General features: G+C 38.8%; 1 protein-coding gene across 1 annotated transcript; it reads left to right on the top strand.

Annotated features, from left to right (window-relative positions):
- Positions 1 to 27,622, top strand: lgi1b (leucine-rich, glioma inactivated 1b). The gene is made up of 8 exons (XM_043712465.1): positions 1 to 385; positions 759 to 830; positions 11,379 to 11,450; positions 11,555 to 11,626; positions 17,302 to 17,373; positions 22,414 to 22,583; positions 26,208 to 26,372; positions 26,458 to 27,622. The coding sequence occupies exons 1-8, from the start codon at positions 201 to 203 to the stop codon at positions 27,276 to 27,278; spliced, it is 1,629 nt and encodes a 542-aa protein (XP_043568400.1). The 5' UTR covers positions 1 to 200; the 3' UTR covers positions 27,279 to 27,622.
- The last annotated feature ends 326 nt before the right edge of the window (positions 27,623 to 27,948 follow it).

The raw sequence follows: 27,948 nt of genomic DNA, 5'->3' as shown, positions 1-27,948 counted from the left end.
GCATAATTCAAGCATCATAACAATGGAGAGAGAGTTAACATGAATTTAGTGTGTGCTGACTGAATTTTGTAACCACTACAGTTTGATCAAAACATTCAAAGGAAGAGTTGTTTTTTCCAGAAAGCAAGAAATAAAAAAACATCAAGAATTGTTTATGTTCAGAAAAAATTGGCAGCGTTACTGTGCTGAGTGGATTCATTATGGGAAGTGCTAGGAAATCCGCAATAAGATTCACTCTCTTTTGGATACTGAGTCTGTTTTTTTTAAAAATATGTGCGCGAAGACCAGTAAAATGTCCTGAAAGTTGTATATGTACTGAAGAAACTGCCCAATGTGACAACAGAAAATCGATTCCTCAGAGATTTCCCCCAGAGGTAGCTCATTTGTAAGTACTATGTCCAGAACAATGTATTTTGTTATAATCTGAATGTAAAAAAGCTTACCAATATGTATATGTTTACGTATCTAAGCATGTAATTATCATGCAGTAAATGGACTGTTTTGGTGTTGGATATTATTTGTTTGGAAGAAACATCAAGTATACTGATAGTTATTTTCTTTATAAAACAATGTATGTCATTACAATCAAGAGTTATTTTAAATCAATGAAAGTAATCAATATTGCAATTTTCAAATTCAACTTTGTTTAATATTATGTCAAATTTTGTTTTAAGCTAATATGGACCAGTCGAGTGAGATTTACTTGTTGCTGAATATCCTAGTTTGTTTTGATTCATGCAAGTACATTTTGTTTTCAGGTCATTCATGAAGTCTGGTTTCAGTGAAATTCCAGAAAGAAGCTTTGTGAATATAAAGTCCCTCCAGCTTCTGTGAGATCATGCTTATTTTGCATTTTCTGCTGTCATTCAGCAATGAATTATTGTGTTTTTTTGGGAATAAGAATTGATTATCTGATAACTGTTTAGCATTGCTGCAAAAAGAGATACTAGTGCTGAAGGCTGGGGCTAGATTGTTTTACTATTATTACTTAGGATCTGATAATGCTACTAAATGCTTTGCTGTCAGCATTGTACAGACCCAATGGATAATGTGAGGTTTGCTGTTTACTCAGTGAAGTTCTTGTGATTTTCTGGAAATGTCAGAGATGTGATAAGAGCAGAGTCCAGTGAATAATCAATTGCTGCCTATTATTTGTGAAACACTTTCTCTTTGTGAAGGTTTTAATAATCTTTAATATAAGATTATTAAAGGATTGGACACTGGAGGCAAGAAGCATGTTTCTGCTGATGGGTGAGTCCCAAACCAGAGACACAGTTTAAAAATAAGGGGTAGGCCACTTAGAACAGAGTTGAGGAGAAACTTCTTCACCCAGAGAGTGGTGGGTGTATGGAATGCTCTGCCCCAGAAGGCTGTGGAGGCCAAGTCTCTGGATACTTTCAAGAAAGAGTTGGATAGAGCTCTTAAGGATAATGGAATCAAGGGTTATGGGGATAAGGCAGGAACAGAATACTGATTGAGGATGATCAGCCATGATCATAATGAATGGTGGTGCTGGCTCGAAGGGCAGAATGGCCTACTCCTGCACCTATTGTCTATTGTTTTGTGTGTGGTGGAGAGAGGGACAGAGGTGGTGGAAGAGTTTCAGGGGAAATATGGACAAGCATGGAAGCTACATCTTAGATACAGCAATCAAGAATCTAGTTGTAGAGTAACTGTTAATGTTCCAGAATCCCTATTGATGGAGAATAGAACCGAAGCTAATCTTTACAATATTTATTTAGAGTCATTACAAGTGTTACCTTCCATAATAACGACCAATGTCAGTCTGTCTATTTCAAGGGGCACAAGGGAATCTCCAGCTAATGCCTGACTACTCACTAATAATAAATAGGCAATTAACAGATTCCTGTCCCTCTTGAAATAAAAATGAAACTTTATATGAAAAACCAACAATTCAAAATAAATTGAATGAAAAACCTTTATGTTCTACAAACAACATAATGTTGCAAACAGCCCTTTCTCAGACCCTTAACAATTTATTGGTGCATAAATTTATTTTTGTAAAACAGGGCGCTGATGATCCGCCTCCACCCAATTTAATCATTTATTTTCTCTACCCAGCATTTGTTTCAAGCCAGCAATGTTAATCTGAACCTTTCTTCGCTCTCACTTTTCATACAGTGTAGATTATTGCACAACAAATAGTATCCCACTCAATACATCTTCTCCTTTGGGTCCATCCATTGCGCAGAATCTCACTTGTTGATTAATAGCAGTTCTGAAGAAGATCACTGGATTTGAAACATTATCTCTGCTTTCTCTCTACAGATGCTGCCAGACCTGCTGAGTTTCTCCAGCAATTTATGTTTTTGTTTCAGAATTTCATATCTATGCCTCCACAAGAGTCAGTATTTCAGCATTCTCTAAAAGAATGGTAATTGTTATTTAAAGTTATTCCAAAGGATTGCTACTTAAAAGCTAAACTGATATATGTAAAAGCCTTACAAACCTGATTTCCAATTCTACATTCTATACTTTTTAATTTCTCAGATTTTGCAGTACCATCCTATAAGAAATCATCAGCATGCATTATGGAAATGCCTGAAAGATTTCATTTTATGATAGCAACAAAATATTTCAGAATTTGCTGTTAGTTGAACACAGTCTATTTTCTGCAAAAAGCTCTCACTATACAATACCATACCTTGGCATCATTGAGATTAAAGGTAAAGTCGCCATAGTCCTATCAGACCATAAGACTGCTCTCTCATTAGAGAAAGAGATAACTTGTGTGGTTTAACCTGAGGTTCACCATGCCTCTGGTGAGGGGGGAGTTTGGGATGGAGACTCCTTCATGGTAATATCTGTTGATGGGGGAATTGAACCCTTGCTGTCTGCATCATTCTGCTTCGCAAACAAACTGTCCAGCAAACTAAGCCAACTAACTCCTTTACACAATGATATTTGTATGGTTCCTTAGATTTCCTTCTGGACCCGCTGCCAATTCCTGCAGAAACAGCAACACTTCTTGAAAAGTATGGCCTGTCAGAAATGTCACTTTTATGTTGTTTGATACGAATGATCAAAAAGGATTTTTGAGATCACTTTACCAACTGTGGGAGAGTCCATGCTAACGTCTGTGTCATTTAGTAGCTCTTCAAAATTCCAAGCACCTCATATTACATTGATATATTGCTTTTTATGACTGCCAGTTATCTTAAGGCACTTTACACCAATGAAGTCCTTTTTGAAGTGTAATTACCGTTGTAATGCTTCAGAAATCCCATCTGCAATGATTTTATCAGTACAAATCCACTTGTATGGTACCTCTGAATGAACTCCCAACTCTCTCCAACTGTTTAATTAATTTTGTTTTGACTCTTTTATTAGTTTACTTCCAGCACTTCATGTTTGCAAGGAAGACTTATCGTTCTGTTCTGAAACTATTCTGTTTCTTCAGTTCATTGATCTGTTTAATCACCTCTTCTATCTGCACTTCCATATTTGTTTGGATTATGCCTACAGTATTTGAGATTCACACTACTGGAGATTTTTTTTCCACTAAAAGATCATTTTTGACTCAAGAGTGAGTTCTGGACCAATCCTTACACTGAGCATTTTTACTCTCCACTCTTGTCACACTTTCACATCATTCTAAATATTTAATTGATGTTTTAAGTTCCTAGAAAAAAAACAAAGAACTGCGGATGCTGGAATTCAGAAATTGCTGGAAAATCTCAGCAGGCCTGGCAGCATCTGTGGCAGCATATGTCAACCTATTTTTTCTGCATAGATGCTGTCAAGCCTGCTGAGATTTTCCAGCAATTTCTGAATTCCAGCATCTGCAGTTCTTTGCCAGACTTACAGAGGATTTTCCAGCAATTTCTGCTTTTGTTTTAAACTTCTTAGTATCATTTTTCTAATAGTCCCCCAATTGTTGCATCTCTCTGGAACATATGTCATCTGAGGACACACTGGACAATTGACCTTTGTGTGTGATAGCTCTGTTAAGTGCTTTGATGACCCATGTTATCACTATCCTGCCTGTGATCTACAACTTATTTTCCTCAGAATTTACATCATAAAACACATGAGCGTTTAACAGATCATCTTTTTTCTAGGTTTCATCCAACAAGTCTAGTAGAAGGTCCAAGCCTTCATTATTATCCAATTGATGGGCATCTGTTTTTCAAACTACATACAGATTGTTTACATTTTTCAACAATACTGTTTCCTCTTTGATCGAAAATGATCTATGCTTACACAACCTCTTTGTTTTTCCAGTAGTCATATGGCTCAGTCTCTGAGGGCATCCAAGTGGAATCATAGCCTCATAGTACACACATGTTTTCTGCTGTTTTCCACAATGGATTTCAGTTTGAAAATTATTTTTAGGTTCCACTTATCACTGGGTTACCATGTTCATAATTTCTGAATACACATTGAGGGATCGAATAAGAGCCAATCTGTAGACATGTACATAAATATTTAAGTACAGAATTATACACACACACCTACTAACCCCAGTGCATCATTATTTCAATGAGCCACCACACACTGCAGCACAGAGGAACTATAAAAGAGGAGAGGAAAGTCACTTATACAGTGTATTAAAAAAGAATGGGCATCCAATGAACACAATCTGCCGATTTCTGAGCAACAAATCCAAACAAGCAGACAAAACTCGTCCAGAAACCCTAGCCACTCTCCCCTACATCAAAGACATCTCAAAAATGACTGCTGGACTACTCAGACTTCTTGGTGTCATGGTAGCCCACAAACCCACCAACACACTAAAACAGCAGCTGATGAACTTGAAAGATCCTGTACAGATATCAAACAAAATGCACATCATTTACAAAATATCTTGCAAGAACTGTAACAAACACTCCATTGGACAAACAGGCAAAAAACTAGCCACCATGATGCATGAACATTAACTAGCCACAAAAATATATGATCCACAATCACTAGTATCCTTACATACAGATGTGGAAGGATACCCCTTTGACTGGGACAACACATTCATCCGAGGACAAGCCAAACAGAGACATGCACGAGAATTCCCAGAAGCACGGCATTCCAACCAGAACTCTATCACAAACACATTGATTTGGACCCCATTTACCACCCTCTGAGAAAAAGAACAGGAAATTACATCACCACAGGAAATGACATCACCAACCCAAGGAAACCTGAACACATAAATAGAAAGGCGGTCATAATACAAGTGCTTCACCGGAGGCTCACTGATGATGTTACCCAGTATGGTGACAAAATGAACCTTCCAGCTCAGTGAGCAAACTTACATCAAACACTGTCATCAGTTTACATCTGCATCTATAGAAGTACAAATGAATTGTCCACTGTTTGCTTACAATTGAATGTTATTTAGCGGTTGGTGTACCAGCCAGGGTTTGAGGAACACAGCACATATCTTGTGTCCTGCCTCCTGTCTTCTTTTTCATGATCCAGCCACTTTGGAGCTACTGAAGTCGCACTAGTCTGTTTATGATATTTATTAGCCAGTGAGCACCAGTGAATGTCAACTGCTTGTCATTATATTTCAACCGCTGTATGTTTCCTGAAGACATTGATTGTAACTGTTGATAAATTATAAGGATTTTGTAGGCTTTTCTCTTGCATCATTCCCATACCTCCATCTTAATGTCTACATCTATCTTTCTATTATTATTATTATTCTATCAAGCACCTTCAGACATATTCTGAGTTAAAGGTGTGGCATTAATGCTAATTGTATGAAATAAATTCTTCACAATTTATTGTATTTAGCCATCTTGATATGCAGAACATTTACCAGAAATCCACCAAGTGTCTGCTATGGTTATTATCATCAAGGGTTTTGCTTTGTGAACCCGAGTGAGATTTCTCACACTATTCTGTGAAATTTTCCTTATTACCTATGCATCATGCTTGTTTGGTCTCCAGCTCGTCCTCTCGCCAGAAATACACACCCCTGCCAGAAGTCCTGGGATATCCAGTGCTGTCAGTCTGGTGCTGCTGTGCTTGATTCATTTATCTGAAGCATTGTCCTTAGGATGGCTGACAGAGGCAAGTTGGTACTCAGATTTGCTGACAGGAACATAGAGATTCTAGTGGATGGAGTGGTGCAGAGAAGGGCTTACTGGCAGAGGAGACCATGCCACCAGACCCTGTTAGCTTGGTCCAACCTTCCACCTGGATCAGTGCAATTTCCATTGTCCAGAGGAATGCCCAGCAATGCTGTAAAAAGATCAGCGACCTTCTGCGCTCCCTGAGGGTAAGTATAACCATCTTCTATCTGTTACCTTACACTTTATCTTTATAACTGCACCTACTTCCTATCAAAACTCATGGTGTACCACCTTCACTATTTTATGCAGCATCTTCCTTCAATCACTGCCCCCCTCCAGTTCTTCTGTGCTATTAACGCTGCATGCCCTCTTCATGGCCTACTCACTCACTCTGAACACCTCGCACTTTATCCCCTACCTATACTAGTACTACAAGCTAAGCCAAGCACTTTTGTTTCACTCAATCCCTCTCTTTGCCTCATTTCATGAGAAAATGGCCCACAGTAGGGCAGAAACAGCAATGATAGGTAGCAAGGTGCTCAACGTTTGTCTCTGCACCACATATGAAGAGAGGATCCTTGCCCTAGTTGGTGAGGACTGCGACTTTTCCTATGGTGATGCCAAAAACCTCCATATCCCAGCAGCTAAGTAAGAATCATTGTACATTGTTTGCTGCTGTTTCACTACTGTCACAGTGAATGTACTCAACATGCCTGAACTTCTTTCCCCTTTTCTATGATGCATTTCCTCTTTTGTCTCTTGCAGGTATAAGCAGCATTAGCATAATCTTAGCAGTCAAGAGGACAGCTGCACAAGTCATCTTCTTCAGGAGTTAGTTGGTTTAGTTTGCACCCTCTGGCATGCAAACAACTGACTGCCTTCACGGACAGCTGGTGGCTGCCATGGAGTGCCAGGTCCAGCATTCTCAGTATGTGCTGGATATATGCACTTCATTGCTCTAAGAAGGCTACAGGAAAGAAGGGGTCTCTAGCTCACTTCCACAATTACCAAGGTGGTGCCAATAGGCACCAGCAGGAGGTGAAGCCACATAAAGTGTCCCCTAACCCCAGAAGTCTCATTTCAGGACACTGCGGTGTGAGCCAGGACTTCTACCCGCCACACTGCCTTCGACCCTCATCTTCTGGGAGTTCAAGTCAAGTAGGGTTCATGCCTCTGGGCAATTCACCTAAATATATCTGGGCCACAAATGCCCAGGACCACCTGACTAACGCTCTCAAGTCAGCAGGCTCCATGTTAGGGCAGGCTCCATCTATCCCAGCTGCAGACCCTGGTTTGTAACAAAATGTAGTGGTAGAAAAAAGAAGACGACGACCTGAGGAGATATAGGTGGCGTGAATGAAAAGTCATTGTAACTATGCTCCCACATCTGTAAATATATGTTCACTTTTCATCATCAGCTGTATGAATGAACTTTGTTTTAGCTGCAACTACAAGAGTATCTGACACAAGTCATCCTTAGTGGTACATGATGTTTTATTGTCCAAGGTGTCAAGTGAGCAGCTCCTGTGCTATGTGAAGGCTCAGGACCTTGGAAGCGGTTGCTGTTTTGGCAACTAGGTTGAATCTTTCCAGGCAGCAACAATGTTTATGCACAATAGCCTTTGGTTGGATTAATTTGTAATGTTGTTTTGTATCGTACAGAGTGCCTGGGGTAAGGATTATACTCTATACAGTGGGTCAGTGTGTACGTTGCATATGCAGAACAACCTCGATTATCTGAACGAGACAGACGGGGAGTATTTTGTTCGGATAACTGATCTGATTGTTAACAAGGAAAGCATTTACAGCACTTTGAGATCATGTTTGGATAATCCGAAATTCAGATTATTGATATTTGGATAACCGAAGTTGTTCTGTGCAGCATTTTGTGATCGCAGATGTCTTTCACCTGTACTGTGTGTGTCTGTTTAATACTGTTGCCCTTTGAAGAGCCTCATATCACATGAAAGTGCAGCCCCCTCCCGCACAGAATGAAACACAAACCTCACCTACTCCAAGTGTGGCAGTAGCCATCTTCAACGCCTTTGTGCACTTGCTATTTGGATGAAGATAGAGTGGTCTACTTCACAGAGTGAATCACAGACTCAGCCTCTCCGTTTAGGTGATTCCCCCAACCTCTCATACTACCCCTTGTTAACCCCAAAAGCTTTGATATTCCCCACATTCTCATCCAACCCATTTATTTAACTCTTCATTTCCCTACTTTACCCCTGAGCCCCAGGCATACCACACCATCGTGTTGGGCATAGTAATACACTGTCCCTCAATTGAAGCCAAGGTTGTGTAGATATTTTAAGAATCTCCTTCCACATTAGCCCTACCTCTTCTATGCTCAATTGTCTCTCCACCCTACATCCCACTCCACCCTCCATTATTTGATGATTTTGCTCCCTTTACATTTGTTCTCCCCTCTGCATCCCAACATGCTGCCTCCAGTTCTTGCAGTTGAGTTCCCCAGCTTCTCTACTGCAGCAGTGCCCCTTGATAACCTGTACACTTGACATTTAGTGGGCAGAACTTCAGGACTGACCATGGTTCACCCACTTGACTGACTGGGATGTACAGCCCCATCTGATGTCTAACCAGCCCCATTACTGAACTGCGTGCAATTCCTTGACTGATTGCTGTGAGGGCCTGGACTGATTGATCTGGTTCCATATTACTGACTGTGACCCACTCCCTGGACTGTGGTGATATGGATTCCTGACCATGATCACAACAAGCAGCCACTTGACTCTGTCCAAGCCCCTGGACTGGTAGCCAACACTGCCATTGACTTACTGAGTCTGGACTCCCTGAATAAAGGCTGCTTTCCTTGAATTGACTAAGGATTACTCCCTATTGACATTGAGCCATGGCTATTTGGTTAGTGTTGAAGCAATGTATTTGCTATGTACATCACTGGCTCAGGGTGTAGGTGTGAGATTCACATGGTACAAGGACAAACAGCAACATGTCCCCCCATTGACTGATCAGTGCTGATAACTATGACAAGCTCGTAAAAACATACTACTGCAAATGCTGGAGATCTGAAATTAAACAGAAAATACTGGAGAAACTCAGCAAGTCTGGCAGCAACTGTGGAGAAAGAAGCAGAATTCATGTTTGGAGTCCAGTATGATTCTTTCCAGTATGACATTACAAGTGGATAAGCAATTTGCAAATAAAGATTACATTGCAGCAGCTCACCAAAGGGGTGCCCATGCCAGAGCCCAGTCCAGCAATTGTACCTGCTCTGTTCCAGGCCTCCAGCCTGTTCTCAGCTGCTTAAAGGTAAGTTTTCTCTGGGTTAGTACTGCTGCCTCACAGCTCTAGTGTCCCAGATTCGATTCCAGCCTCGGGCGACTGTCTGTATAGAGTTTGCACATTCTCCCCGTGTCTGTGTGGGTTTCCTCCGAGTGCTCCGGTTTCCTCCCACAGTCCAAAGATGTGCAGGTTAGGTGAATTGGCCACGCTAAATTGCCCATAGTGTCAGGTGCATTAGTCAGAGGGAAATGGGTCTGACTGGGTTACTCTTCAGAGGGTTGGTGTGGACTGGTTGGGCCGAAGGGCCTGTTTCCACGTTGTAGGGAATCTAAAACTCACTTCCCTGCGACTGCCTCTGCCCCGGGATTCACATCCCCAAGACGGGCTCCACTCTGGAACTCACTTCCCCACGATGGCGTCTTCTCTGGGCTCGCTTCCCCACAACAGCCTCCGCCCCGGGGCTTGTCAGCGCCAGCCTCTGGTCCGGAGTCTCCCTCTGAGTAAGTCCAAGTCAAAAGTTGAAAAAAAACACAGATTAGGAGAAAAGAGAGAAGAAAAAGGGCGGAGCAGAGGAACTCCAGTGGGAGCATCTTACTCTGCTGCCATCTATTGACTGCTTTTCAAGATGGAGACCCAGAGGAGCATGCAGCAAGCTGAAATTGCCAGATACCTGCTCTGATTAGCATTTTGGGAATTGTCACCATCTAGTTTCTATTAGATGGGAAAAGTGAAACTATGTATAAATAATTTGAGATTCAAATAATACTGAAATGCTAATACATGCAAATAGGCCTCTTGCTGCTCACTATTACATTCCTGCCCAGTGTTCAACAACTCAGTTGGTAAATGAGATGTTTTGCTCTCAAGATCAAGAATCTTATTTCTTCCAACGTCACCTTATTTTCCCAATCGCATTACCAATGCCCTCTGTTAAAGTGCTTGGGAGATTCTGCTCAATGTTTTAGCAATGGAATAATTGAAATGTAGGTAACTTTAATGAACCCATGCCATCAAGACATTCACATTAATTTGTAATCACATCACTCATACATTTCACATGCTATTCATCCAGTTGTTCTGAGATTTCTTAAGACTTATGGATTTGATCAATAGTGGAGATACTTTAAATTTAATTTTATTGGGGTCAAACAACGTTTACATCAAATAGTTTGGATATGCAAATTTGATTTTAATGTTTTGATGCAAATAATGTTGTTCTTGCACAAAAATGTATAATGCTACAATTTCTAGATTCTAGTCAATATCAAAGAAAGCATTGTAGACTGGAAGTGTACAATGGATCTAGTGATGCTGAACCTTCAGTTGGAAAGCCAAAAAGTAGCAACAGCTGCTAATTTAGGCTCCATTCAACTCTGCTCTTGATGTGAGCTGAATGAATAAGCATGAAATGCCTTGAGGGTGAGAGAAGATAATTCTACCTGGCTGGTCCTAAATGTGTTTTAACTGATCTGGATACATGCTTCACATTTGCTGCAGTAGTGTATGGCTCAGTGAATAAAAAATGCACATGTTTCAAGGACAACAATCACAAAATTTAAACAAATTAATACCATCAAAAAGTTTAAGATTTGCATACAGTATTTTTATGCTGTTTCAGACATTTGGTCAGGGAACACTGATACACTGTCATATTTCATAAGATTGACTGTTTTGTCCATTTTGACTTGGTCTTGGTGTAGCTCTGAACTAAGAATAAATTTTTTTTGAAAGCCTGTCACAGGATTGGCTAGACCAGTAATTTTTGCTCATCCCTAATTACTCATGTGAAGGTGATTGTGAGCTACTTTCTTGAACTTCTGCAGTTCAACTGGGAATACATACACCCACAGTTCTGTTGGGAGGGGAGTTCAAGGATTTTGATTCTGAGACAATGAAGGAATGATAGTACAGTTCCATGTCAAAGTAATATGTATCTTAGAGGATGGTGGTGGTGTTCCCATGCACATGGCTGCCCTTTTAATTGGTAGACGTCATGTGTTTGGAAAATATGAATGATATTAAGCTTAAAATTGTGTACAGTTTTATGAACTTTAATCAATTGTTAACTTTTGACAGTTTGTTTACTTCGAACACATTTTATTCAATTGCTGATGATGCATTCAAGGGCCTTGATCATCTGAAATATCTGTAAGTAGATGTTAAATCTTCCTTCTGGAATGGAAATTGGACATCTTGCAATAGTATGATCGTTTGTGTGATCAAAATGGTATAACACAATTTTTTTTTTCCAGTTTTATAGAAAATAATAAAATCCAGTCTATTTCAAGGCATGCTTTCCGAGGCCTCAAGACAGTTTCCCATTTGTAAGTATGTTACTGTTACTTAATTTGTAAATCTTTTCCCATGTAACATTGATTCTTATATTTATAATACAGTGGTGCCTTGGAATCCGACTTTAATTCGTTCCAGGAGGCTGTTCGGATTGTGAAAAGTTTGGATTCCGAAACTATTTTCCCCATAAGAAATAATGGAAAGTGAATTAATCTGTTTCTGGACCCCCAAAAAAAAATTTTCAAGACACTTTTAACTGCAAATACACATGGTTAAGGTAAAATAAGATGAGTAAATGACCTAAATATCAAGTAATTCTAATAAAAGCAAGAAATAAATGTACTAACATGAAAATAACTTAATTTACCTTAGTGAGGAGTGCTAATGGTGAATGCACTTATTTGCTTCACTGCTCTTCTTGGGTGCCATGGTGAATGCACAAGGATGATAATTTAAAAAACCAGCACAAATCAAGGTGAAAACATAAGGTAAACTAGTGATGGACACACGAGAGATGCTTTCACGACTACTTCCTGGGACGAACTGAACAAACAATGTGCGACCTGAACGGTTCGTGGTATTCGGATTCTGAAAATGTGTTCAGATTTTAGGGCAAAATTTTCTCAAAATAATTGTTCAGATTCCAAGTTGTTCGAACAATAGGGCGTTCGGATTCTGGGGTCACCACTGTAATTAGATAATCATTGCAATCATTAGGTGAATGTTTCACCTTCACTTAACAATTTACATTAAATTATGTACAATGTTGTGAGAACGTGCTGAATAGTTCCTTCCTTTCACCTAATAATCTGTAGATATATAATTGCATTAATTGAGCCCTTAAATCTAATATATTAGCATAAAATTGACTATAGCAGTTAGCAGTGAACTGCTTCGGCTACATTAATCAACTTGCTACTTCTAATGCTACTGACTTCAGAGAAAGGATATTAATTATTGAATTAAGGAGCTTTGATCCAGTTTTATTTTCTGTTGAACATTGTGCCCTCATTTATTTAGTATAACTTATTTACAACACAGATCTGTTGGCATACAGTGAACAATAATGCAAGAACCATGAAATAATACCTGACACATGAGTAATCAACATTGAAGAAAAATAGAATTACAAAGCTAACTCTAAAAAATGTTACCTTTCTCATCGTCCCCACCTCTGGGTATGAGGCAGCAGGCTGTAAAATTAGACAATAGATTTGTTTTTACTCTAAATAAGCAGTTCAATGCAAACAGTGTTCATGTGAAGCAGAATGTGAAGGGAAAATGGCAAGTTGTAGGAGATAGTGGAATGTCCATTCAAAGGCCAAAGCTAATCCATTGATTCAAGTCTCACCATGGTAGTTCATCAACTTTACAATCAAATAAAAGTTCTGTAATGCACATCTAGTCCTGGTAATGGTGATTAAACAATAATTAAAACCAATGCACATTAGGGAAGGAAATCTATCATCCTTAATGGGTCTAGCCTACCTATGACTTCAGGTCCATTTAATAGGTAGGATGGGAGTGTGTATTGGTTACATCTTTTCCTCCCTTTACAGAAATGGCACCCTACACACTAAACAAGTAGGGAATGAGACTTTTACCCTTAGAGGGTAACTCCACTCCTGATCTCCCCAAATTAGTGCAACTCTATCCTTGCTAGATTACAATCCTTCATCAGTACATCGTAATCTTTTCCAGTAATTCTTTATAAAATATGTTGTGAAGGCTTTCCGGAAATTATGGTGTATAAAATTTACATGTCTCCTTGGTGCAACTCCCATCTCTTAAACAGCAGGTCATTGGGTATAAATCCCAAACCAGATTTTCAGCATATAATTTAGCCTGGGTCTTCAGTACAGTACTGAAGCGCTCATGATTTGGAGATGCCAGTGTGGAACTGGGGTGTACAAAGTAAAAAAATCATACAACACCTGGTTATAGTCCAAAAGGTTTAATTGGAAGCACTAGTTTTCGGAGCACTGCTCCTTCATCAGGTGGTTGTGGAGGACACAATTGTAAGACACAGAATTTATAGCAAAAGTTTACAGTGTGATGTAACTGAAGTTATACTTTGAAAAATACCTTGATTGTTTGTGCTTCCAATTAAACCTGTTGGACTATAACCTGGTGTTGTGTGATTTTTAACTTTGTACTGAAGCAGCACTGCATTGTTGAGGCTACCAGCTTTTGGTTAAGACATTAAGCCATGTCATGGAACAAAACAGCTCTCATAATACTGCATGTGTGGCAGAGGATTGCTGACAGATATCTAGCATTTAGGGATCAGTCTGTTAATCTGGTAAGTGAGCATCTGTCAAAGATAGAAGCTGGAGCTGGTCTGACTTCCACATAGGTTTATTCACAATATCTCAGTTTAAGTGTAGGCTACCTTTCATTTTAACATACCAGTCTCTCCCAGGTTGAAGCTGTTCCCAATATATGTGCCCTAATCTTTTCCCACTTGCAGTGAAATTGTGATGAGTTAAATTCAGCTAACCCAAAACACTGATTGTGGTGAAGCTGTCAGTCTTTCCTGCTGGCAGAATAGGAAATGTAGCATTAAAGTTACTTGTAATAAGGTGAATTTCCAGACTGGTGACTCCAGATTAGCCAAATGCTCAGACATATTTGATAAGACTGTGCCAGCCAAATGAAGCAGCGTTAGGCCTTACTGGAGTGTGAAATCACAGGCAAGTCTGTAGCAGTGGCTGCAAAATGGTCTTGCTCATGTCCTGAATGAGTCTGCACCAAAAGACAGTTGTAATGTAGCTACCACTGGACTGTTTGCTCTCTTTTACCAAATCACTCCTTAATATTTAAATATATAATGTGTAGTTGTGAAAATCAATGGAAGAAATGTATCCCTGCTTTTGTCTACACCAGAATGCTTAGTCCTGATAAGGTGCCATTTCTTGTAACAGGAAAGTCCAAGAAGTCAAGATGCATTGCATATGGTCAGGACACTATTCACACAGTATGAGGCTTACAAAATAGCCTGGATGACCTCTCAAATTTTTGATGTGTGAATCAGCAAAAATGTGCCAACAGAGAAAGAAAGGAAGAATATTACCCTGATAATCCTGAAGAGCTCATTAATGCCTGCCTTCTCACCTGCCTGTTTCTGTAGCTGGAGAGGCTGGAGAGTTGCTCTGGGATTTAACACTGCAGCACAGATAAATAGAAACCATGTTTGTCTGCCTTGCTGACATTTTATTCTCATCTGACGACAGCACACTAAACAGAACAATATTACTGAGTTTATCCAGAGCTTAAATCCCAGCTTTTTTTTCAGTGCCTTTTACTATTACAAGATCAGGCCATTGTGAAATTTGATCAAAAGTAAATGCATTTTTCTCATATTTACTTTATTGATAGGTTTGAATTTGTTCTCATTTGACATTGTGCATGTTGTAGGTATATCAGGTTACTTAGGGGCTTCTTCATGTATCTCGATGCTCTGCTTAGCATAGATTTATGCTGGAGCACTTATGATTCAACTTATTGCCATTTTATTTAATACCAGCTGCAGTTAATCACAACTACAGCATGCACATGTCCACATGCAATTGACACAGCAATTACCATGTTAGCACAGTTCACTGATGAAGTGTCCCCGATTGCTGCCTAATTCATCCATTCACTGTCATCTGTTGGTTTATTTATATTCAATTGCATTATTTCGCAACTGACCATATGCAGTCTGTGATCATGTTTTATCTGATATCAGCATGTTTCTGAAGTCAAAAAATGATGTATTCATTGCATTATAACAAAACAAAAATCCTAAGATTTTGACCTTAAATACAAATGGGCAAATCATCTAACATTTAGAGTAGGATTTGCAAGCTGTGTATAATTAAAGTGTAAATTAGAAATCAATACCCTCTGACTCAGCTCACTATCATCTCTTGGAACTGCTACGTTAGTTTGAGTACAAGTTCAACTGATGAGAATAGTTTCTGCTGCATTTACTGTATGTAACATCCTAAACAAAATCCATTAAGCAGTGTCTGCATAATGATTAATGCTCATGAGGAGGCAGCTGAATGTTGAAATGTGCACTAAATCAAATTAACAATCTCACTTTTATAGAACATGACTCAGATTACCCAATGTACTTGATATATAGTGTCATGATAGTACCCCCTTGTGACTTGAACTGGATAGTCACGTCTTTTATAAGTGAAGTTCTTCGAACTTAGGTTCTGTTTTGGTCCAATAAGTTGCTTCACTCCAAAAAGCTACAATACAGCATCTGAACAATTTATTTTAAAATAATTGTACAAAAAAAGAGCAACCTTACTTTGTTACAGCAATGAGTTGTCTGAGTTAGACATGTTTACTTCGCAACCTGAACTTCTCTCAGCATTTGCTGCTTGATGGTCTCATTGCACTCTGTTTCAAAATCTTACTAACTCCACCACTATTAACTCACTGTTCACAACCAGAAAAGGTGTCAAAGGTGTCACAGTTTCTTGAAATGGTTTTTGATGGTCCAGGTACACATCTGTGTTGCTTGTTATTTACATCTTATGGGGAAAACAACATCAATGTAAGCTCATTAAAGTCTTAGTTGCAATCTAAGGTCCTTTTGCCATAGCATATCAAGAAACTGAAAACAGGGTAAAACTCTCTTAAGCACCAGAAAATGTTGACATGAAACGCAAATACGTATTTAAAGTATAGCCTTTAATGGCAATTGTACTGACATACCCCTAATCTATTACACTGAATGAAAGTGCACTTTATGTCATGTCACATTTGAACAGTTAACATAGAATTCCTACAATGTTGGCCAACAACTCCACACTGACTCTCTGAAGAGCATCCCAATCAGACTCACCCTCCCAGCCTATCCCTGTAACTCTACATTTATTGTGGGAGGAAACTGGAGCACTTGAAGGAAACCCCACATACACAGTGAGAATATTAAAACTTCACACAGTCACCCAGGCTGGAATTGAAGTTGGGTTCTGGCACTGTGAGGCAGCAGTGCTAACCAGTGAGGCACCATGTTATGTAATATACTTTTACAAATGTTCTGAATAATGAATATTTTTGTAAAAATGTTTTAATTGCTTATTTTTAAGAACCTTTTTTAAAAAGTTCATAAATGCACTTAAAGAACTTTGAAACTGCTTTTCAAGATCCAATATTAAGAATGTGTCTAGTCAAAAATGGTTTTGACCATAACAGTGAACCTCTTCTTTGCATTCTGAGTGACCAAATGTGGTGTTATTGATCACATGACTATTAAGTAAACAGTTAAACAAGTAACAAAGAAGATAGCTAATAAAATCCTGCACCGCAACTAGGTTCCAAAGTTGGTAAAAGTAAGTCTAACTTTGCTGAAGTAATACTTAGCATTTCAAATTTAAGGATCCAGTTAATTTGAAGGCCTAGATTCCTGTTTTACTTAATATTGAATTTATGAGAGGTAAGTTAAAAATATTAGTTGCTGAGTTGTAATAAATTTCATATTTTTAAAAAACAAGTGTACAATAAAAACAAAATACCAACTACTGTTTCAAAAAAAAATTAAAGCATTAGAATGAGAAACAGGATGGGTTAGGGTATCATTCATACATGCTCCTTTCTGTCTTGAGTCATCTTAATAAGTATCAAAGAGAAATTGTTGGGGTAAAAGTTTAAGAATTATTAATTACTAATATTATTGCCTTTCATTTTTATTTGCTTTCAACAGAAGTTTGGCAAATAACAACCTTCAAACCCTTCCTAAAGACTTATTCAAAGGCCTGGAATCATTAACCAATATGTAAGCGAGTTATTTGCCCTTCAGAATACTTTGAGTCGTCTTTTTATGCTGTAAGATGTAGATAAATAATCTTTGTACAGCAAGAAACTTCCAGTATATAGGTATTATATGTGTTGCTGAAGTGAGTTTACTCAATTAATACGCTAAAATTGGTCTTTTTTTATGTTATCACTATACTAAGTGGAGCCTTATTCTTGAGAGAGAAAAATCATATGCATGAAGAGCTTACTATAGATTTTTGACATTTAGATTGAAGGTTTTCTTATTCAAAGAATACTTGAGTGTACCTTATTGAGTTTTTGTAAGATCTCATGTAACCAGCAGATTCAAGTAACCAGCAACCCTATTTTCCATACATGCAAGATAATGGGGAGTTTATTGCATATGTTTATCAGTAGGTGTAAATATATTTGTTCTGACTCAGTTGTGCTACCGAAAATCCTCAGATACAAGTGATCTATAAAGCCCTGACACTTGCAGATCTCCAGTAAACAAAGGTTTTGCATAGATGCATTAAGGACTCAGAAAATTAATTGAAGTGCTAGACTTCAATGAGGCCTAACTGCAAAATTCAAAAAAAGTACAAAAAATGTCAAGCAATAATGTAAACACTTACCTCTACGTAACAGCATCGCTGCACACTTGACTTTTGAGTATTTCCCTCTGCTTAATGTCTATTGCTGTTCTTTTCTCAATAGGGTTTACTGTTGTCACCTCCAAAGCAATATTTAAATCTGTTAGCCTAGGCTCAAGTTTGGACAGACTTCAATACTAAAAGCAAAATGTAACCCTTCCTTCTTTGACTGCCTCAACAGAATTCAAGCTGTCACCAAATTCTAAACTTTCCACCTGGTTTACGGAGCACTCAATTACTCCAAACCTGTGATTACACTCTAAGATTTAGCAGAAATAATTTATTATCCAATTTTTTAGCCATATCTAAATTACAGTTACTCAGTAAGCTTCCAGTTCATGATAATGGTTGATTTAATAATTTACAGCTGATTTACTGCTATTTGCTAACTGTTAAACTGTTGACTGCAATTAACTTGCTTGAATCTTTGAAGAGGTAACAAGCAGGGTTGATGAAGATAATACGTTTGATGTACAAAGTTAAAAAATCACACAACACCAGGTTATAGCACACTAGCTTTTGGAGCGACGATCCTTCATCAGGTGATAGTGGGGGGCTCGATCGTAACATAGAATTTATAGCAAAAATTTACAGTGTGATGTAACTGAAATTATACATTGAAAAATTGATTGTCTGTTAAGCCTTTCATCTGTTAGAATACAGTGATAGTTTTACTTCTTTCATGTGTAAATCACAAAACCTTTCTTTTAAAAGTTGCATTCTCGCGTTAGCTGTTAACAATGGTGATAGCTAGACAATATGTTGAAGGTGTTGGCCCCCTGTGTTTTTAGATTAGATTAGATTACATTACATTGTGGAAACAGGCCCTTCAGCCCAACAAGTCCACACCGACCCGCCGAAGCGCAACCCACCTGTACCCCTACATTTACCCCTTACCTAACACTACGGGCAATTTAGCATAGCCATTCACCTGACCTACACATCTTTGGACTGTGGGAGGAAACCGGAGCACCTGGAGGAAACCCACGCAGACACGGGGAGAATGTGCAAACTCCACACAGTCAGTCGCCTGAGGCAGGAATTGAACCCAGGTCTCTGGCACTGTGAGGCAGCAGTGCTAACCACTGTGCCACCGTGCCACTGTGTTCTCTGTCTGTGCCATGATGTTTAGATTGATTCTAATCTAAAAAGTGAGATAACAGAGTTTTACATAAATTCATGCAGTTTTTGAGCTCAGAGTTCTACATGAATGCATGCAGTTTTTGAGCAAAGTACAATGTAACTCTGCAAGTACAAATTCACCCCACAAAATTTGTGTGTGCATGTGGGTCTTTGTGCAAACTCCACACAGACAGTCTGTCTGACAGTTGCCCAAGACGGGGATCGAACCCAGGTCCCTGGCGCTGTGATGTAGCAGTGCTAACCTCTGAGCCACTGTGCCATGGTGGGAGATGACTCTAGTCAGCAGTAAAATATCAATACATTAGGAGTGAAGAAAAGTGGCAAATGAAATATAGAAAAATGTAAAATTTTACACCTTGAGAAGATAAACAAGACAAGAAAATTAATAAAAATGTTAGGATAGTGGGAAATGTAGAGAAACAGAAGAATTTTGGAGTACATGTCCACCTTTGCCTGAAAATAAAATAAGTAGAGTATAAGAACATGAACATTATGCTAGAACAGCTTTAAATACTAATTAGACTGCAGCTAGAATATAATGTACTGTTCTGCACCACATTACAGGAAGTTGCAATAGCGAAGGTACAGAGAAAATGTATAAGATGTTTCCAGAATTGGGGCTTTTTAGCAATAAATAAAGACAAGTAAGGATAAGTATCAATATAAAGAGAAGGCAAGTTATGTCATGAAGAATGACAGTTAAAGATGACTGACCATTAACTGCCAAGCTTTGTTTCATTTTTTTTAAGTCAGGAAGGTTGATTTTGATTGGTCAAGGCGTGAGCCTGAGAAATGTGTGTACATGTTCTTTTTGTCTGCCAAAAATAGATTTCATTACATTCAAGTGTTCTAACTGAAGCCAAACTGTCAATGGAAAACCAGATATCTGCATAATTTGTCACACACTCAGGATTCCTTCGCAACTTTTGTCCAAACACAGAATGACATCTTGTGACGGACACTATTTTGTAAGCATGGATTTGTTGGGAATAGTTAGGACCTTGCTTGTTTTGATCATTGAAAAGATATACAGTTTGATATGATCCACCAGTCTCTGAGACATATGTCCTACATACCTAGTATCACACCAGCACCGAATATCATAAACCACATTGCTCATTTGTGTGATATGAGAATTTCTTTTAACTTGCTAGCACTCCTGCATAGTAGCAGTATGAAACAGTTAGCTTCACCTTCTCTTGGGAAATATGACAGGGCAAGTGACTGAGGTGTCAGTGGGGGAGCACTTTGGGGGCCAGTGATCATAATTCTATTAGTTTTAAAATACTTATGGAAAAGCATAGACCTGGTGTAAAAGTTAAAGTTCTAAATTGGAATTAGGCAAGAACTTTCAAAAGTTGATTGAGAAAGGTTATTCACAGGTAACTGAATGGTTGGAAAATGGAAGTGCTTCCAAAATGAGATAACAAGAGTTCAGAGACAGTATGTACCTGTTAGTGCAAAGGTCAAAGCTGGTAGCTCGAGAGAATGCTGGGTGACTAGAGAAATTGAGGCGCTGGTCAAGAAAAAGAAGGAGGCATATGTCAGCTATGCACAGCAGGAATCAAGTGAATCCCTAGAAGAGGATAAGAGCAATAGGAACATACTTAAGAGGGAAAACAGGATGGCAAAAAGGGGACATGAGTAATTGTTGGCAAATAAAGTTAAGGAGCATTCAAAGAGTTTCTACAAATACATTAAGGGCAAAAGAGTAACTAGGGAGAGAATAAAGTCTCCTCAAGATCAACAAAGCCATCTATGTGTAGAACCACAGGAGATAGGTGAGTATTTCACGTCAGTATTTACTGTGGAGAGGGAGATGGAAGCTAGAGAACTTTGGGGAAACAAATATCTTGAAAAGTGTCCATATTACAAATGAGGAGGTGCTGTGGTTTTTAAAACGCATAAACGTGGATAAATCCCTAGGACCTAATAGGTGTATCCCAGAACTTTATGGGAAGCTAGGGAAGAGATTGCTGGGCCCCTTGCTGAGATATGTATATGATTGCTAGCTGTGGGTGAGGTCCCGAATACTGGAGGTTGGCTAATGTGGTGACATTATTTAAGAAAGGTGGTAAGGAAAGGTCAGGGAACTATAGACTGGTGAGTCTGACATCAGTGATTGCTATGTTGTTGGAGTGGAGTCTGATGGACAGGATTTACATGCATTTGGAAAGGCAAGTACCAATTAGGGATAGTCAATGTAGCTTTGTGCATGGGAAATTCTGTCTCACTAACTTAATTGAGTTTTTTTGAAGAAGTGACAAAGAAGATAGATGAAGATGGAATGATAGACATTATCTGTATGAACTTCAGCTAGGCATTCAACAAGGTTCCACATGGTAGACTAGTTAACAAGGTGAGATCACACAGAATCCAGGAGGTGATAACCAATTAGATACAAAATTGGCTTGAAGGTAGGAGACACAGGGTAGGTAGGAGACACAGGGTGGTAGGTGAGGGTTGTTTCTTGGACTAGAGTAGCACCCTGACTTAATCATATACATCACTGGATATTTCATTATCACTGCGTGAAAACTTAGAACTCGCTCAATATCAGTCCTGGCTGCTGTTGCGCCTCATTGCTGAGATCCGAGAGCTGGGTGAACAATGTGAGCTAGGATAACAAAAGGGACCTGCATCAACCCCATCACTTGCAGCTTACCATCTCCAGCAATGAAAAACTCAACAGATTACTGAGAGGAGTCACAATAGCCCTGCACAAATTCTTTGAGGTTCATATCAAAAGGAGGGGAAAGTGGGAAGAATGATTGGAGGAGAGTTGTTGGGGAGAAAGTATGAAGGGGAGCTGAGAGCTGAGGGGGTGTGTAGAGCTGAGTAGAAATCTGGAATTAAACCTGGCCTAACGTCAACTAGGTCAATTCTTTAAAAATCCACCATGTTCACTGATGTTCTTTTGTGATGGAAATCTCCCATCCTTACCTGGCCTACCTATATGTGAATCCAGACGCACAGCAAGAGGCTGGCTGTGCTGCCTTCTGAAATGGCCCTAGCAAGTCACCCCGATCAAGTGACAATTATGATTGGGTAATAAGTACTGGCCAGCCAGGGATGCCAACATTCCATGAACGAATAAAAATAAATAGCATTTAATTACTTCTCAACTGATCAAGCTTTTGATTTAGTTGATTACTAATGATTTCAGTTAAACGTTTTGACTGTTCTAAAGGAAAATAAGTGCTTGCAATTGATGTGCTTTGGAAGTTGTGTGATTTGTAACCAAGTAATTTTTTTTTTCACAGAGATCTTAGAGGCAACTCTTTCCACTGTGATTGCAAACTGAAATGGTTGGTAGGATGGTTAATTTCCACCAACGCAACAACTGATCCGATTTATTGTGCAAGTCCAGGAAAGTATAATGAAACAAAAATAAGCCACCTTCCACTGAAAGAATTTGACTGCCTGACTGCAGGTGAATCAATAAGTTAAAATTTACATCATAGATGTGCTGGTTTTTGAATTTACGTCTTTGATTTACCCACTGCTCCAAACATTAACAAACTTCAGGCAAAGTTGTTGGGTCAAAAATGGATTGTGAACTTTTATATTCGCTTCCCCTCTACTATCTATCTACAGATATCTTCGGTTGGCTTCCATTGAAATTTCTTCTGATGGGAATACAAAGTTAAAAATCACACAACACCAGGTTATAGTCCAACAGGTTTAATTGGAAGCACTAGCTTTTGGAGCGCTGCTCCTCACAACCACCTGATGAAGGAGCAGCGCTCCCAAAGCTAGTGCTTCCAAATAAACCTGTTGGACTATAACTTGGTGTTGTGTGATTTTTAACTTTGTACGCCCCAGTCCAACACCGGCACCTCCTAATTATGACTTCTGATGGGAGGCAGGCTTGTTTGGGTTGTTGATGCCTTCCTGATAATTATTAATGGTGACATACGATTAATCAACAGAATACGCTTCAATCTGATTTTCATATTTTCCTCACTCCTGCGGTCCTAGATAAGGCAGGCATTTTATTTATATTATTAAGCAATTTGTTGTTCTCATTTTTCCATTTTGATTCACTTTGTTAACTTTAATTAATTTCATTTTAAACATCTGTTCAAATGAGACTAAACCTTGCCCAAATATTCTCGTGCCCTTACCTGTTTTGGAGTTATCCCCGGGGTTCAAACATGTCTAGTCCTACATATTCTGATGAAGGGCTTTTGCCTGAAGTGTTGATTTTCTGCTCCTCGGATGCTGCCTGACCTGCTGTGCTTTTCCAGCACCACTCTAATCTTGACTCTGATCTCCAGCATCTGCAGTACTCACTTTTACTTAGTCATACGTTTAGGTTAGGCTGCTTTGGAAAAACAGTTGTTTCATGATGCATGTTTTCACTTTTTATTCCAATACCCTTTACAAATCTGTTGTGTTCTACCCTAGGGAGGACATTCTTGAGCCATTTACTGTGGAAGAGTATCTAAAGAAGTTTATTCTTGTATTCTCATGACTTTTATCTTCACAGTATCTTCTTCTAGATGGGCTGTACCTAAGACTAAAAACTCTTACCTGCTTTTTATGATCGTGGTGCGGGTTAGGTTAACCACACACATCAGTTGTGGGTAATCCATTTGGATGGCAGTCCGTTATTCACAGCTGCCTGGCCCCAGTCAAGCATGTCTGCATCTATGCTCTCCAGAGTCTAACATTCTTAAAACAAATGTTTATGTTTTAAATTAGGATTTATTTTGATTTTGTTCATATATATTGCATTTCTAAACCAAATTCTCATCTTTAGGACTGCAGTTGGGTTTTTTTTGGTAGACAATACCAAGACCAACAATTTGCATTTATGTTGGGCCTTCAATGCAGTAAATTGTTACAACATGCATTATCAACTAAATTTGTATGGAGATGTTAGGGGATAGGTTTGGTTCAAGAAATATTTTTCTTCAGAAATGTCTTAAAAGAGGTAAGAAAGCTAAAGAAACATTGAGATCCAGTGAGGGAATTCCAGAGCGTAGGACCTTAGCAGCTGAAGGCAATGCCATCCAAGTTCGAGCAAATAACATCAGGAATTCGCAAGACTCTGGATTTGGAAGAGTGCACATATCCAGAAGGTGGGAAGGCTGGAGGTGATTGCTGAGGCATGGAGGGGTCCACTGAGGAATTTGAAACCCATAATGAGCTTTTTAAATTGAACATTGCTTAAATTGTTCCCAATATAAGGGTTATTAGTGAAACCTTAGCAGAAAATGTTAATGTTGATTCTGTATTTGATGGTGTCCCAAATATGTCAGTGCATCATTTGAAAACAAATGGTGTAATTTGATAAGAATCTTGATCGCAGACTAAGCAATAGGTACTGACTCTTCCAGAATGACCAACTCTTGGAAGATTTAGAGGCACACTTCACCAGATGAGTAGGGATGGAGAAGGTGATATGTAAATAGCCAACAATGTAAGCAGTAGCATGTATATGGTAACACTGGGAGAAAGGGCTGAAAATGTGTTGCTGGAAAAGCCCAGCAGGTAAAGCAGCATCCAAGGAGCAGGAGAATCGATGTTTCGGGCATGAGCCCTTCTTCAGCCCAAAACGTCGATTCTCCTGCTCCTTGGATGCTGCCTGACCTGCTGCGCTTTTCCAGCAACACATTTTCAGCTCTGACCTCCAGCATCTGCAGTCCTCACTTTCTCCTAGAACACTGGGAGAAATAAGAGTTCATTAAAATACGTAATGAAAAACAAAAGCAAGTAACTTACCAACTTGCCAGGGCTCCAAGGTTCAACAACATCTCCAAAGAGTGACCTCTATCATCTGGAAGGGCAACAGCAATGGATACATGAGAACACCATCACCTGCAAGTTCCCCTCCAAGCTACTCATCATCCTGACGTGGGAATATGTCACCATTCGTTCACTGTACCTGGATCAAAAATGTGAAACTCCCTCTCTAACAGCTGCTCTCCTGAAGTACCTAACGGTTGAGATTCTGAAGCTGGAGCGCAACACAACCCAGGACAAGATGAAGACCTTTATCAACTCCACCACTTGTGGCTCACCATCTGCTATGATAAGGAGTACAGTATGTAAAATAGGTTAAACAATCATACATCTCATGACACTACAGCTCAGATTTAGAAAAATATCTGAGATTTACTGAAAATGCTTGGCAAGCTTGAACACTTCTAAACTGAGGACTTGTTTGGTGCTTTTGTTTCAGCTTAGTTTCTTTTCAGTTGATTTGCTTTGATTTCAGTTGAATTCTGTTTGCCACTTTAAGGAAAGATTTGCTATTGATGTGGTTTAAGTGCTGTGTGATTTCCATTCACATTCATTGGTTTTGATGGATCATTATGAGATGTCAAATAACGATGGCTGAATGCTTTGGAACTCTGATCATTGAAAATAAGTGTGATCAAACACTGTTGAGCAAGAATGATGTCAAGGTTTTCTGGGAGGGACGTGACTTGCCACAAGGTGGGACATGGGCTTCAGTTTAGAATGACTGAAAGATTACAGATGGTAGAATGTGGGAGGGCAGACCGGAACAGTCATACATGGAGGTAACAAACGTGTGTGTTTCAGTGCTACTTAACCTGAAGCAGGGTTGGAGTCCGATAATGTAACAGCTGTGCAAATGGGATGTCTCAGCGATGGTGAAATTGTGATTGGATGCTTATCTCAGGTCAAGTATGACATAAAGGTTACAATGTTTTGGTTCAGCCTCAGATGTTTGCCAGGAGTGGGCCTGGAGTCAGTGGTTAGAGAATGGAGTTTGTAACGGCAATTATATAGTTTTTGTATGATACCTATAGCTTCTTTCCCCCAGTGGTTCATTCCCTAGTGCCTATTGATGCTTTCCTAATGCCTCACAGTTCCTTCCCTTAGGGCCCGTTGGTTGCAGCAATACAAAGACTTATTTCTTTAAGAGTTTAACTTCAGTCGTCCTTAATATTTTAAGTGAATGAACAAGTTAAGGGCAGAAATCTAGAAAAGCTCATTTTCCCTGACCTAGCTCCACTCATGTGTGAGTAATTAAATTGTGATGAATAGTTATACTTAATTCTTGTCTTTTTCTTTTTCATAGATTTTGTTGTTTACCAGACCTTGAAATTTCAGTCCTTGTCAATTGAAAGCTTCACTTACATGAATGATATTTATGTAGCAATTGCCCAACCTGTGGCTGGAAACTGTGGCATCCTTGAATGGGATCATGTCGAAATGGTTTTCAGGAATTTTGACAACATTACTGGTATGAATGTCTCTGACTTAAAGTAGAAAATATCATTGCTGTCTTTATATGCATTGTTTCTGATTTTATTTGGTTCTTTACACAGGCACTTCGACAGTATTCTGTAAACCTTTGATCATTGAGGGTCAGCTGTTTGTAGTTGTTGCCCGGCTTTTCGGTGGCTCTCACATTTACAAAAGGGATATTTCTGCCAACAAGTTTATTAAAATCCAGGATATAGATACTTCAAAAATCAGAAAGCCAAATGACATTGAATCATTTCAAATAGAAGGAGAATGGTTTTTCATTATTGCTGACAGCTCCAAGGGTGGGACGACTACAATATATAAATGGAATGGAAATGGATTTTACTCTCATCAATCATTGCATCATTGGTACAGAGATATAGATGTGGAGTACTTTGAAATATCTAACAAGCCACATTTAATCTTAATAAGTCTTTTCCAACGTCCTGTGATCTATCAGTGGAACAAAGGGAGGAAAGAATTTGTTTGGCGTATTGATATCCCTGAGACAGATAATGTATATGCAGTCAAACATTTTAAAATCAGAGATAATTTATATATTTGTTTAACAAAATTCCTTGGTGACTCCACAATAATGAAATGGAATGTCTCCATGTTTGTGGAAGTACAGACATTTCCATCACGGGGATCCATGGTATTGCAGCCTCTTAAATTAAATAAATGGCAATACGCCATTCTGGGAAATGACTATTCATTTACTGAGATTTTTCAATGGGACACAGCCAAAGGAAAATTTATGAAATTTAATGAAGTCATCATCCAGGCTCCAAGGGCATTCACTGCTGTATTGGCTGATAACCGTGAGTTTTTGTTTGCTTCAAGTTTTAAAGGAAATACGCAAATATATGAACATATTATAATCGACACAAGTGGAACATAAGAATGCTGACTTTAATGTAGTTACATTATCAGAAAAATACTTCTTCAAACAACAGTGAATACATAAATATATCTGGATATGATAACGAAGGCCATACGTGACTTTGTATTGCTGTATTTTATAATGAAGGCTGTTTTTAATTAATATTACAAGAAGAACAATACTCCATGTTATTTCCCATTAATCTTTTATTGAGGTAACATGTACAATTAATACAAACTGATTCTTATTGAATTAACGTGCACTTACTCAGTTGGCACTTTTATGCAAAATCTGACAATAGGCAGATGAAATTTGTTAAGGATAACTAATAAACTTTTGATGTCAAATAAAAAGAAATATCTGGTGTCATTATGATATTTTATGACCAGTTGAGCTCTCATCACCTGAGGATGTCTTAGTTCATAGAACAAGAACCTATCCAAAATATTAGGAGTATATTATCAGACTATAAAATGGCCAAGGCAGCTCACATTTATGGTTAAATGTACAAATCAGGTCATAGATTCATAGAGATATATAGCACGGAAACAGACCCTTTGGTCCAACCTGTCCATGAAACCAGATATCCCAACCCAATCTAGTCCCACCTGCCAGCACACAGCCCATATCCCTCTAAACCCTTCCTATTCATATACCCATTCAAATGCCTTTTATATGTTGCAATTGT

This window comes from Chiloscyllium plagiosum, chromosome 22, assembly GCF_004010195.1.
Source record: "Chiloscyllium plagiosum isolate BGI_BamShark_2017 chromosome 22, ASM401019v2, whole genome shotgun sequence".
Classification (NCBI taxonomy): Eukaryota; Metazoa; Chordata; class Chondrichthyes; order Orectolobiformes; family Hemiscylliidae; genus Chiloscyllium; species Chiloscyllium plagiosum.
The sequence above is the reverse complement of the archived record's forward strand: the minus strand, read 5'-3'. Positions and strand labels throughout refer to the sequence as shown.